Source organism: Lonchura striata, chromosome 1 (assembly GCF_046129695.1).
Source record: "Lonchura striata isolate bLonStr1 chromosome 1, bLonStr1.mat, whole genome shotgun sequence".
Lineage (NCBI taxonomy): Eukaryota > Metazoa > Chordata > Aves > Passeriformes > Estrildidae > Lonchura > Lonchura striata.
In genome coordinates, this window is record NC_134603.1 from 18,143,960 (window position 1) to 18,156,540 (window position 12,581).

Sequence of the window (12,581 nt, forward strand, 5' to 3'; positions counted from 1 at the left end):
ACTGGGCAGTTTCATTGCACCGCTGAGAATGTTTCAGGGTTCTCTCTCCTTTAAGCATCTCTCTCTGAGGCACTGATGTTCACACTGGAGCCTGGCCAGCTGACAGGACCTTTTACAGGCAGAATCCCCAGTCAGCCTAGAGGAATACCTACCCCAGGTTGAAACAGACTGGTTTTTTCAGTGTTGTAAGAACTCAGGCGATAAGGAATGTGTGATTTTTAGCCTAGTGCTGAGTAATTTCCTCAAGAGATTATCTTGGGTTCTCCTCTCTGCTGACAGCATCAGCTCCTACAGAAACATCTGCTAAGATGTTTCTGTATTTAATATGATGAGTTAATATGCAGCATAGATGGTAGGAGTGGTACCAAAATCCAGTTTTCTTTGTCCCTGCAATATTACTCCTATTTCTCAACTAAAAATTCAGGAGAGGATAATGGGACCTCTTTTTATACAGATAATTTATCACTTCATTACTGAACAGAAAATCTTCCTTCCATCATGTCATATGTAGCCATTAAGTAATCTTTCTTGACTTACACAGCCTGCCTTTTGTTCTTATAAGGAAAAAAATGCATTAAGCTGAAGTTTTCAGAAACTGCATCCAAAGCACCATGGTAGCATTTAAATTAAAATCCTCTAAATACTGGAGTATCTAGCATGTTGCTTTATAAAAATATTTATTTACATGGATGTGTTTGTGTGTGCATGCCTGCAAATGTATTATTTGCAAGAAAACAGGAGACAGGGTATAGCATGGAAACAAAACATTATGAAATTTTATTGGAAAAAGCATTTAGGAAAGCAAAGGATTTTCTTCCAAGAGCTGTTTTTGGTTATTGGTTGGTTGGTTGGTTGGTTGGTATTTGAAGTTGTTTGTTTCTTTGTATTTCAGCATTTGTTAGAGGAATTTCTACAAATTTAGAAAATTCAAGTTCCTTTAATTCATGCCCTTTGCAAGATCAAATGGTCTAATTTCAAGCAGGAATACTCTGGAGTCTGGAAAAGAACTTGATAGAAAAATATTCATAATGAGTCCTCACTCTTCCCATTTTAAAACAAATCAGTTCAGCAAAAAAGACCTATATTATAGCCCAAAAACTTCAACTTGCATTCTTATCTGAACACCAGTGTGCCAAGACTAAGTGATGTTGGAAGTGTTGAGTTCCCAACATTTGTCTAAAAACAATGCCAACTTCAGACAAACATTACTGTCTCTGTAAAATTTGGACTGGGAAACTAGATCATTGTTTTGATGTGGGGGAAAAAAACCAACAGCTCATTTTGAATATAACTGTGTAACCTCATGTACCAACAGTCTTAAGAAAAGAGCAATCAAAGAAGGGATATGAGGAAGTAAAATAAATACCTTTTTTCATTCATTATATGACTTCCTCATATGAGGAGAAGAGGATGGGCAGACTCTGACCACTTCCTGTGATGTCCAGTGACAGGAGCTGAGGGAATGGCCTGAAGCTGTGTCAGGGGAGGTTTAGGCTGGATATCAGGAAAAGGTTCTTTACCCAGAGGGTGGTTGGGCACTGGAACAGGATCCTCAGGGAAGTGGTCACAGCACCACTGACAGAGTTCAAGAAGAATTTGGAGCATGCTCTCAGACACATGGTGTGATACTTGGGGATGGTCCTTTTGAGGGCTAGGATTTTGACTTGATGATCCTTGTGGATCCCTTCCAACTCAGCTTATTCTGTGATTATCAAGATTTCCTGTGCACTTTCTGATGGTGAGTAAGCATTTTAAGTTATATTTGTCATTACAGCAGTCAGTAGGCTGCAACCAGGCTTAGATCACACTCTTTTTGGTCTTTATTCAGCAAAAGAAGAACAGTCTTCTTCTGGCTATTGACTATTTCATGAAACTCCTCCTGCAAAATATGCATCAACAAATATTTTGAAATATAAGCTAAACAACTCAAAGATTAGCAAATTGATCCAGAGTTTGGGCAGAAACTTATCTCAGAGTGAATTGTGCCTGAAAATGTTAACAGATAGCTAGAGACAGCATTTTTCAATCCCGGTTACAAAAAAAAAAAAAAAAAAATTTAAAGATTTTGTAATGCTTAACTTTTATTTCCTCTTCCATTGTAGCTTCCAAGGACAATGCATTCCACCCAGCTACACCTTGTTTGAGAGCTAACAAGTTGTGCTTGTGTTCAACTAAAGCAGCATTTCTCTTTGTGGTAAGTGTTTATTCTGGCTTTCCTTTTTCTTCTGGAAGAAACTGAGCAACTGCTGCCAGCCTCAGGGAGCATAAATAGGCAAGTACTGTATTTTCAGAAAGCTGGATTAACTCTGAACTAAAGCAGTTCTTTCTTAAAGGCATGTTGTACTCAGGAAAGCATTGAAAAATGAAGGATCCACCATACTTCTTCACTGTTTGTTCTAATGATTAAGCAGTTGTTCTTTTAAATCTGGATTTTGACTTCTATTTTCATCTATTCTTTAATCCTTTCTCTCTTAAAGTTTTCTTTGTTTCCTTCTTTCTCCCTGAGAAGATTGTGACACATCACAACCGTATTTTGTGTCAGCTTTCTCTTCAATAGAATAACACTGCGAGATTTTTCAAGCTTAGCTAGCAGAGCTACCCCTTGATAATTCCCTGCTTCCTTTCAAAATTGCAAGTGGAGCATCAGACTCACCAATGCAGCATACAAAGCTAGGATCAGTGTTGTGCTCATCTCTGCTCATATGTATTCAAAGAACCCTTGGAAGCAGATGCTGAATTTCCCCCTGCAATTCCCAGTGTCATTGCTCTCCAGGGGATTGTGTTGCTTTTGCCCTGAGCACTGGCTGCAAAAACCAACACTGTGCTGACTTTGTACACAGACAGTGGAAGAGAGCCAGGCAGCAGAAGAGGCCAGTTTGCTCTGCCCTTGTCAGTGTTCACCCACAGGCTGCCAAACACAGATTTGATCAACAACTTTACATCTTACCTCAGGATCAGTGATTGACAGAATGGATGCCTCTTTTCTAGTGACTCCAGCAAACAGAAATTAGCAGGGACTTCTTAGAGGGGCATTTTTTATGATCTGTTATTAAATCACTAGTTAAAAACTAAACATAAAAAACATTTTTGAGAATAATACTGTTCAGATGGAAAGCATCATGGTAACTATGAAATATAAAGTGAGATTAGGCTTTTTATTATTCCAAGCAGAATATCAATTAACCTATTTATTACATTAAGGTGGTGAAATATAAATTATTTATGAGGAAAGGAATTTGTTTTTCCTCATTTTGAGCTCCAGTCATTACACATTTGGCTCTGGAGCCACAGCTGTTTCTTTTTTGGAAAATGAATAGCTGAGAAAAACAAGCCTTGTAGAACACAACTCAAATTTCAATTGCAAATACTTAGAAATTTAAATAAAGCCAAAGAGACCCAGCAGGTAGAAACACTCAATATTTTTCATTGCTCCAGTGAAAACCCAATCACTAAATTAAAGCCAAACTCTCAAGGTCCCACAATTGCTACAATAAACATATTCTATAAGATGATAGCATGGATGAGATAGTGCAGAGCTGTCACCTCAAAGGACCCTCAAAAGAGGAATGAGAAGCAGCAAATATTTTGTAATAGCACTGATGGAATCTTACTGGATTTAAAAAGACTTCAGATGTACTTGTTCTCCAAGTGATAAAGAGACATACTGAAATATTATGGCAGTAAACAAGAAAAAAGAAGGAATGGGGAGTAAAGAAGACAAATAGTACCCCCCCAAAAAAAAAAAAAATGGAAAAAACCTATGATAGCAAAATCATTCTATCTAAGATGTGAATAAAAGTTTGACATGCCAGCATAAATTATTGATGTCAATGCTTTTTAGCATTTTTTGACTGGACTATGTCAATATAGAAAAGTATTAATGGGAGAATAATTATCAAAGAAATTAGAATCAAACTAATTAGAATCAAACAAATTTCAGCTCATTGTGAATTTCAGACCCCTCAGGGCCTGACTAAGGGATAGGCTGAGCTAAATTTTTTCCACTGGCCTTCCATTGACAGCAGGAGAAATATTCAATTTGCTGTCACATAGAATTTGTAGTAGTGCACATACAGAGCTATATCAATTTACTCTAGCTGTTATCCAACCCATTATTTCCATGTCTGTTTACAAGCTGCTTTATTTTTTGCAGACTTGTCTACAAAATAATGAAGCTGAACCAGCTACTGGAATGTATATGCACTGGGCTAGCCAAAAGAAATATATTCCCACAGCTGAGCTAATTCACATCAATCCTGAATTCTCACTTCATGGCTGCTTAGTTCTGGGGTTTTAAGTGCATTTCCTGACATTGAAAATGTGGAAATTTTGGTGAAAAATTAGTTAATGCATCTATCTGCCTGTATATGCTGGAAGTATGGAACCTTTAAAAACAAAAATCATTGTATTTTTCAGTGGGGGAAAAAAAAACCTCAGCAGGATAATGCTCTGACTGAATCCTAAATGTTACTGTTTTCAATACTCAAACAAATGAGTAGAAACTGAGCCTGTGCAGGGAACAGTTTGCAAAACAAACCAGCCTATGCATCTGAGAATAAACCTGCAGTTAAAAAAAAATAGGAGGCCACAAAGAAACCATCTCTTATTGCTGATATCACCCCAAATTGAACTTCATTCTTGGAAGATTCATCAAGATACCTCTGATCAGGAGAATCCATGGATCTGCACATGTTGTCCAACATGCTCTTTGCCTGGCTACTTAATGGAGGCTGCCCTGATGTGATTAACAGAACTCAGGTGGGGAACAAGTGGCTTTGGGCTGCTTACATCAAAGAGCAGCCAGTGGTACCCTGAGACAGGAGCCACTGGTGTATCTCTGGAATGCAGTCACTCTCCTCTTCCTTCTTGGTCTCTGAACACGCTTGTATTTTAAACCAGTCTGGGCAGAACTTTACAGCTTATTTTTGGCAGCATGTGAAAGAGTTTGTTGTCAAGCCTTTAGCTTCAGATTGGTCAGCACAATTTTTCTGAAAATTTTTACAGTGTTCAGTCTTTATTCTGTGCCAAGTGTGAGCTGACTGCAAGAGGACTACGTTGCACTTACAGCAACTACACTTCAGCTGTCATGTTCTAGGTGGAACGTCAAATACTTAGAGATAAGACAAGTCTTCCACAGTTCAGGGTATGAATACCATAAATTTGGCCCTCTCCCACTACAGTGAAGGAAATCAATCGGTAGCTCTGGAGCAAGTTGACTGCCCATGACATGTTGCAGCCATTCATTAAGCAAAGACCTTTAAAGTTATGTGCAAAATACTGAAGAACATTAGCAAAGACCTCTAAGAACAAAAGGGTATGACTAATGATGCTAATTTACAGCTCTGACATATGAAAAACACGCTCAGGTAGCATATTTTCTGCTAGATTGTGTGAAGAAACAATGTACCCCAAGTACTAGCATTAAGTCTGGAATGAATAACTCATAAAAATTTTACATATATGCAATTCAAATAGAACATACAGCTAATAAAGTTACAAACATTGAATTAACATACTGTGCTGGTTTGGCTGAGATTCTTCATAGTAGCTATTACAGGGCTGTTTACAATTTGTGCTCAAAATATGCTAAGATAGGGCTGTTTTCATTATTGCTAAGCAGTGCTTACACATCATCAAGGCCTCTTCTCCTTCTGACCTACCCCACCAGTGAGGGGACTGGGGATGCATAAAGACTGGGGAGGGGACCCATCCAAGACAGCTGACCCCAGCTGGGGGTGAGCACATAAAGCTGGAGGAAGGAAAGGAGGAATATTTGGAATGGTCGCATTTGTCTTCATGGTAACTTAAATGGGATGGAGCCTGCTTTCCTGAAGGTATCTGAGCATCTGACTGCCAATGGGAAGTGGTAAATTAATTCCTTGTTTCATTATGCTTGTGTGCATGGCTTTTACCTTACCTATTAAACTGTCTTTATTTCAATCCACGTGTTTTCTAACTTTAACACTTCCGATTCTCTTCCTCATCCCACTGGGTGTTGGGGGGACTGAGTGAGCAGCTGTGAGGGGCTGAGTTGCCAGCAGGGGTTAATCCATGATATATACTGAATGCAAAAACACATTTTAAAAAACAAGATGGATCTTTAAGTTAAAGAATTGTCTTCTTTCCGACCTCCACCATTATTTAACAATATAGAGACAATGACATACAGGAAATACACTTAAACTGACATGAAGGTAGATTTAAAACAGCACAGGAGGAGTATCTGCAGCAGACCCACGATCTTGGCTCCAGCATTGTTTCAGTCTTGGCAGGAACTTGCTCGTTGTAGACAAAAGATGTTGGTGACCAGTTACATCTTGTCCCGTTGATGTTGGTATTGCCCTGTTTATAGCAACTCCTATCTACTGCCAGACTTCACCTTTGGCTGTTGCCAGATTGCTGCCAGACCTGTTTCCCCGTGTGAGCCGGCGCTGGAGCCCTCTCAGGCTGGCACTGGCGCTGTCGCTCTGCCCGGCCCGCGCAGGTGATGCTGCGGGCTGAGCAGCGAGGGGAGCGCTCCCTGCGCTGTGCCCGAGCGCCGCAGCTCCGCCGCAGCGCGGGGCGGAGGGAACGGGAGCCGCCGCCACCCTCCCGTGCCAAGGGCGCGGAGCCCCGAGCGGCGCCTCAGCCGGAGCCCGCAGCAGCGGCGGAACACAGCTCACTGGCACAGGAACGGCTTTTTAAGTGGTAGTTTTCACAGTATTCTTCTAATTAGGAGTATGCATATTATGTTGAGTCAGTAATTTTTCAAAATGGCCACTGAGTCACAACAGTATCTGACTGCTCATTCAGTTTTTGCTCATGCTTGTGCTTCTACTCCACTTTATAGACAATTCTAAAAGATGGGAAAAAATTAAACATTCTCACTTCAAAGCCTCTTTCTTGATCCTCTCTATTCATCAAATTTATTTCTGCAGTTATGCATAGACCTGGCTGATCTTACAGTTCCAGATACAAGAATTAAAACTGCATCATGTTAGGAGACTTAGAGTGGCAAATTATTGAACTATACTTCAGTTTCAAAAGGCCCCAAAGATCCACACAAAGAATACGAGTAATATGGGCAAAGCTAGAAAACAGCAGTTGTTCAGAATTAGAATAGCGACTCAAAGTAAATGTGAAAAGAATTGCTGAGGGATTATACAGCTGATTTTTTCTTAAAGAATTCAACCTCTTATGAATTGCTGAGTAAATACTTGCAAACCATGTCAAAGACTTCAAACAACTCATTTGCTAGAAAAGTACAAAAGGAATTTCACCAACAGTTTTATGTAGTCTTAACTTTCTCCTGCTTACTCTGGCAAAATCAGAAAGGCTATGCTCAGCAGTATGTCATATCCCATTCTCCACACTTTTTTTTACACCTTTCTGCATTTCTGGTCAACATACTTGTTAACTGTGCTTCTTTTCTGAAAATCTTTGCAAGGTTCCACAGTTGTATAAAATTACAGATTACTAAAAACTGGAACAGGTGACACCACATTACAGTCCACCGAGAGAGAGAACCCCCTTAGAACCGTGAGTCCACAAAATTTTTTATTAAAATAACACCAACTTTAAGAAATTGATGCAGTGCAAAGAAAAATTAATGATTTTTCATCTTAAGTATGTAAACTGCATTCCAATCCTGACATGACTGATGTAATGCAGGAAACTGTATCCCAGATGAATGTCAAAGTTAAAGACTGGCATGCTGAGCAAGGAAGGTTCTTATTCTTTGCAAGAGCTCCTTCTTTACACTATCTGGTACCAAAGCTGAAAACACAAATAAGAAAGCAAGAAGTAAAAAAAGACAGAAAGTATGCTAAAACCATACTTTTACAACAGCCATTTCTATTCTTTTTGTTTATTATTATTATTCTATTGTTCTTGCAATCCTGTTAATACCTAAAGTAACTGAAACAAGTTGATTTTCATTTACCCCATCTATATTTTTCCCATATAAAATAGGCTACAATTGGGATCTCTTGAGAACAATGTTGTTACTGGTCAGTTTTTTTGCCTATTCATAGTCCAGAAAATTGCAAAGTTTGAGAAAAATTATTATTTAACAGGAAACAGGATATAATCACCAGAACAAGTGTGATTATCCTACTTTTTTCTTCACAAATTTAAGACAAAAAAAAAAATCTCAAATCTGGTCTCTGAGTAAGGGTCTTCAGCAAGCTATTTTGAAGGCTTATTTTTATTTAGAACTTAATGAAGTTTCTACCACTAACATCAAACCCTGCTAGAGAGCCTAGAGGAACAATATAGAGAGGACTTCAGTTTCCTTAAGTGATTTCATTTTTTTGTATCTGTATGCTATGTTCTTTACTCTTCCCATTCCCATTACACTTGAACTGTTAGTTCTGATTTTCCATCTTAAAATATCTGGAATTTTAAAACATCTGTGTTGCATACACAACTCAGGACCACTAAGTCAATTATAAAAATGAATATAGACATAACTAAATAATCTGCAAAAGTAATCTAAAGGCTGCTTCACAATACAAATTCACATGTTTCATTGGTAGTTAATATTAAGCTATTAACATTTTATTTGTCATTAATATCAAGCTATTAGCATTTTTCCTTGAATCAAACACAGGCAAGCTCATGATGCTGCTTTCAAAATACTAATTAAATAGAGGTAGGCATGTTTATTGATGTACTACTCCATCCACTTTTGCATTTTCTTACCTCTGCCTTTGGGAGTGATTTCTGCCACCAAATCATCAACAGTAACATGCTCTAGTCCTTTTTCTTTAATGACATCTGGGGAAGACCAAGACCGATACTTTGAGTCCTTTAATCCATTCATAAAATGTCAGAACCTGGCAGATGATTAAACAAAACCTACCTACGTAGTTATGGGAGAATACAAAGTAGCATGGGACCTAAATATGGGTTACTAGCTCAGTACCTACTGCATTGAACAGTGAATTTTAGTCTTTCACTCACACCATAGGTTTAAGGATGGGAACTTGTCACTGCTGATCATCTTGATCAGCTCATATTTTAAAAACAAACATTAAATTGTTTTATCTCATCTGAGCATTACTAGATGTGCCTGTTACTGGAGTGTTGGAGCAGTTCACAAGTTGGCTTACTTATCTCTTAAAACACATTATTTACACAGCAGTAAGAAAGATGCAACTGGAAAAACACTTAGGAAGATCATAGATAGTAAATCCTTATTATTCTTCCAACTGGTTTAAACAAGATTTCTGTACATATTTCAGCCAAGTCAAAAAGTATATCAGAGAGAGAGGAATAAATCTATAGCAAAATAAAGGCTATCATTAATACACATCAGTATGTTTCATCAGTATGAAACAGCTATTTAGGCACTTATAGTGCCTTTCACACTACTGAAAAATACAGAAATCAAAGCTGAAAAGGAATTTCAATTCAGTGGCATGTTAAAGCATAAATGTCAAGTTACCAGGGATGCATTTTTCTTGCCCATGTCTTGTTTAAACCGTCAGTAAAACCTTCATCTGAGACTTTTATTTGGCCAGAATCTCAGTTGACTACAAAGGAAATTAATAAATTGACCACTGTTACCTTTGCAATGTGCCTTCAACTGATCCTTCCAGCCACATTCAATTAATTTGGCTCTCAGCAACTCTTTAAGGCTGTTAAAACAATACAAAACTTGTTAGAACAGTAAACATTTCTGGAGCTTAAATATGCTCCAGTTTCAAAGTCAGGCCTACAATTACTACCCAAGAGCTCTCCAGGCAGCAGCAGAAATGGCTGAAGAGCAGGTGAATCCAAACCCAAATGAGTTCCAATTTCAGGTTACCATGTTGGACTATGAGGATTTGGTGCCTCTGGAGCTAACTCACAGAACTGCTTCAGGCAATGCTGATGCTGCAGCCAGGGAGAAGCCCTTGAATTACTCAACCTGACTCAGTCTACTCTGGTAGCAGATGTATGCAAACTTTCAAAGCTGGGAATATTTCCCCTGATACCACGTCTTTAAAATAAGTAAAACCTTCTCCCTCACCTTTCAGGAAGAGTTCTGCACTACTCAATTGCTGGTTTATCTCAGCAGTTACACATTACCTTGTTCTGGGTGAAAATGAAAGATCCTATATCCTAATCTTCCTAAGCATGGTTAGCTATGTAAGTTTAAGCAACAAGGATTCAGACATAAATGGAAAAGACACAACAATCTGCTACAATGAAGCATCTACTCATATATCAAAATTGAATATTGAAAGTTAGCTAAAAATTGAAAATTAGTACTAAAAAAAAAGAAGGGAAAATTAAAGTAAGATATGATAAGTAACTTTAATATCTTTTACCCTTTTCTCCATTAGCTAGGAAGCCTGCTTATCTTGTACTATCCTAAACAACTCTAGCAAAACCCTGTGTTTATGAATGAAAGGATTGTAGCAAGAGACTGAACCGTGTAGGTCTAATCCCTTTTACTCAGTGAATTCTGTAGAGGGCAGATGAACTGATGACAAAAAGCAGAGTAAAAATACAGGTAAAATTTGCTGTCTGTGGATATTTTTCAGTTCAAGAAATCCAAGCTCTGCCTCTGATCATGGTACAGCTCTGATACAGTCTGCTTATAAGACAACTTTTGATGTCCTGATAAAACCCTTACTATTCTTATATTAGCATAAAATAGATCTCAATACCATTTCAAGAAATTGCTTGCTTTTCTCTAGTTCTGTGCAATCTTCAAGGGGATGGTCACAAGCAGGAAAGATGTAGAGCACAGACACCAGGTCAGGCTACAAAAGGTTACACCAGGCACAAGGCTATGCCATGACCCAGGAAAAAATTTATTCTCATACAGGCCTTTAAAAATGAAGGAAACAGAACTTTTGGTGCATGGCGTTGCAAGCACAGTGAAGCAATGAGTGTCATAAACACTCTAGTGAAATGTAAATAAAAATAGACTGAAGAGACAACAATGGGCCAAACAAATTATACAATTTACTTGTTTGCCTTGATTGGGATCTCTACAATGACTTGCACAAGTGCTGCTTTATACATTCTGTATTCCACAACATATTGCTTTACATAACAAGAGAAAAGCTAGAAATACAAGTAAAACTTAAAAGAAAAAAGTAAAGCTTTGTTTCCTTCTCTTTGTCAGGAAACAACAAGATTTAACTGCAGCAAATTGAATGAAATGATGATTCTGACATGAATCTAGGGGATTCCAACACAAAATACCTGTGTAAGAGAAAGCTTGAGAGTTCATAAGCCAATTATCCCATCCTTATTTCCTCACTATCTCTTTTCAATTGGAAAACTAAAATAAAACTGTTCAAAAGGCATTTTTTAAATTACTTTATATGACACTCCAGACTTCCATGTGCAAGCATTTAAAGAATTTAAAACTAAGTTTACTTTATGGAGTTTACGGTACTTCTAGGTATAGTGCAGTCTGATGTATTTAAAGCCTCTCACGGCATGGAGTAGGAAGTCAACTTACCGTTCTCGCTCTCCTGTTTCTATTAGCTTTTGGTTAATGGTTGCTCTCATCTGCGCATCTTTATTCATTTTGGAAATCTGGGTTTTCCACAAACCTACACAGAGCAAAGCAGAGTTTCGACAAAGGCTGATGTCATTCACTGAACAAAAAAAAGTGACCAGAACAGAATGAATGACATGAGTGTTCTGTCCACTGACACATCCCCGCGGCTAATGACCGGAGCACCGGCGTGTGACCGGCTCAGGGGTGAGCTCGGCACGGCACCCACCCGGCTGCCCGAGCCCCGGCAGCTCACCGGGCCCCGGCAGCTCACCGGGCCCCGGCAGCTCACCGGGCCGCCGCGGGCACGGCCCACCCTCTCCGCAGCCCGGCCCTCCCGCCCGGCAGTCCCGGCGCTCGGCCCGCCCAGCGGCGCCGCGGACTGAGGAGCGGCGCGGGGGAGGCTCGGCCCGTTTCGCTCCCGGCTCCCGGTTCACCTCCCGGCTCCCGGTTGGCTCCCAGCTCCCGGCTGGCTCCCGGCTCCCGGCTCACCCCCGCCGCAGCGCCGCCGGTCCGTGCAGCAGAGGCGGAGCCGCCGGCAGGACGCGCCGCGCGCCACCACCCTCAGCCCTCCTGGGCGCGGGTGCCGCCGGGAAATGCAGTCCGGGCTCGACGACTACAGCTCCCGGCGCGCCCCGGGCGTGCGGCCGCCTCCTGGCCCGGACTACGGCTCCCAGCATGCACTCCGGCGGCCGGGCTCCCGCGCGCCCTCCTCCCGTGGTGCTCCGCGTTCCCCGCCGCGTTCCCCGCCGCGTTCCCCGCGGGCCCGCGGAGTTGTCCCGGGGCCGCGGGATGGCGGGCGCCGCCCACTGCTCGCTGCAGGCCAAGCGCCTGCTGCTGGACCCCAAGTTCGAGGGGTACAAGCTGTCGCTGGAGCCGCTGGCCTGCTACCAGCTGGGGCTGGACGCGGGTGAGGAGAGGGCGCGGCGCGGGGCTGATCCCGTGGGCATCCTCGGGCAGCGCGGGGGACGGATCCCGCCGCGCTCCCTGCGGCGGCCCGAGGTGCAGGAGGCCCCGAGCTGGGGCAGCCCGGCCCGCAGCAGCCGGAGCCCGAGCGCTCCGTGCCGGCTCTCCCCGGTGTAATTGCTGCGGCTGGCCC

The 12,581-nt window shown here is 41.2% G+C and overlaps 2 protein-coding genes and 1 long non-coding RNA gene across 5 annotated transcripts in view; 1 reads left to right on the forward strand and 2 right to left on the reverse strand.

Moving 5' to 3' along the window:
- Positions 1-749: 749 nt before the first annotated feature.
- LOC144246075 (uncharacterized) lies at positions 750-2,782 on the reverse strand. Its single transcript, XR_013339758.1, has 2 exons — positions 2,654-2,782; positions 750-1,007 (listed from the first exon to the last, which is right to left on the reverse strand). It is a non-coding gene; the product is annotated as an uncharacterized LOC144246075 (long non-coding RNA).
- A 4,741-nt stretch (positions 2,783-7,523) lies between these two features.
- Positions 7,524-12,067, reverse strand: ENY2 (ENY2 transcription and export complex 2 subunit). 3 transcript variants are annotated; one of them, XM_021546572.3, is made up of 5 exons: positions 11,975-12,067; positions 11,444-11,537; positions 9,550-9,620; positions 8,683-8,757; positions 7,524-7,755 (listed from the first exon to the last, which is right to left on the reverse strand). In XM_021546572.3, the coding sequence occupies exons 2-5, from the start codon at positions 11,509-11,511 to the stop codon at positions 7,679-7,681; spliced, it is 291 nt and encodes a 96-aa protein (XP_021402247.1). In that variant the 5' UTR covers positions 11,512-11,537; positions 11,975-12,067; the 3' UTR covers positions 7,524-7,678. The 3 variants fall into 3 exon arrangements, with proteins under 3 accessions (XP_021402247.1, XP_021402245.1, XP_021402248.1); XM_021546570.3 differs by having other exon boundaries at positions 11,920-12,042; XM_021546573.3 differs by lacking the exon at positions 11,975-12,067 and adding an exon at positions 11,757-11,799.
- Positions 12,068-12,225: 158 nt separating this feature from the next.
- Positions 12,226-12,581, forward strand: part of NUDCD1 (NudC domain containing 1) — a 35,662-nt gene continuing 35,306 nt past the window's right edge. The window contains exon 1 of the mRNA XM_021546568.3: positions 12,226-12,392. Coding sequence (XP_021402243.1) covers positions 12,275-12,392 — 118 coding nt within the window. The 5' untranslated portion in view covers positions 12,226-12,274. The remainder of the gene's footprint in view (positions 12,393-12,581) is intronic.

Coding starts and splice junctions, on each gene's coding strand:
- ENY2 (XM_021546572.3), bottom strand. CDS start 11,511: ATGAATAAAGATGCGCAGATGAGAGCAACCATTAACCAAAAGCTAATA. Junction 9,621..11,443: donor GAAACAGGAGAGCGAGAACG/GTAAGTTGACTT, acceptor TTGTTTTAACAG/CCTTAAAGAGTTGCTGAGAG. Junction 7,756..8,682: donor AATCACTCCCAAAGGCAGAG/GTAAGAAAATGC, acceptor TTGTGTTTTCAG/CTTTGGTACCAGATAGTGTA.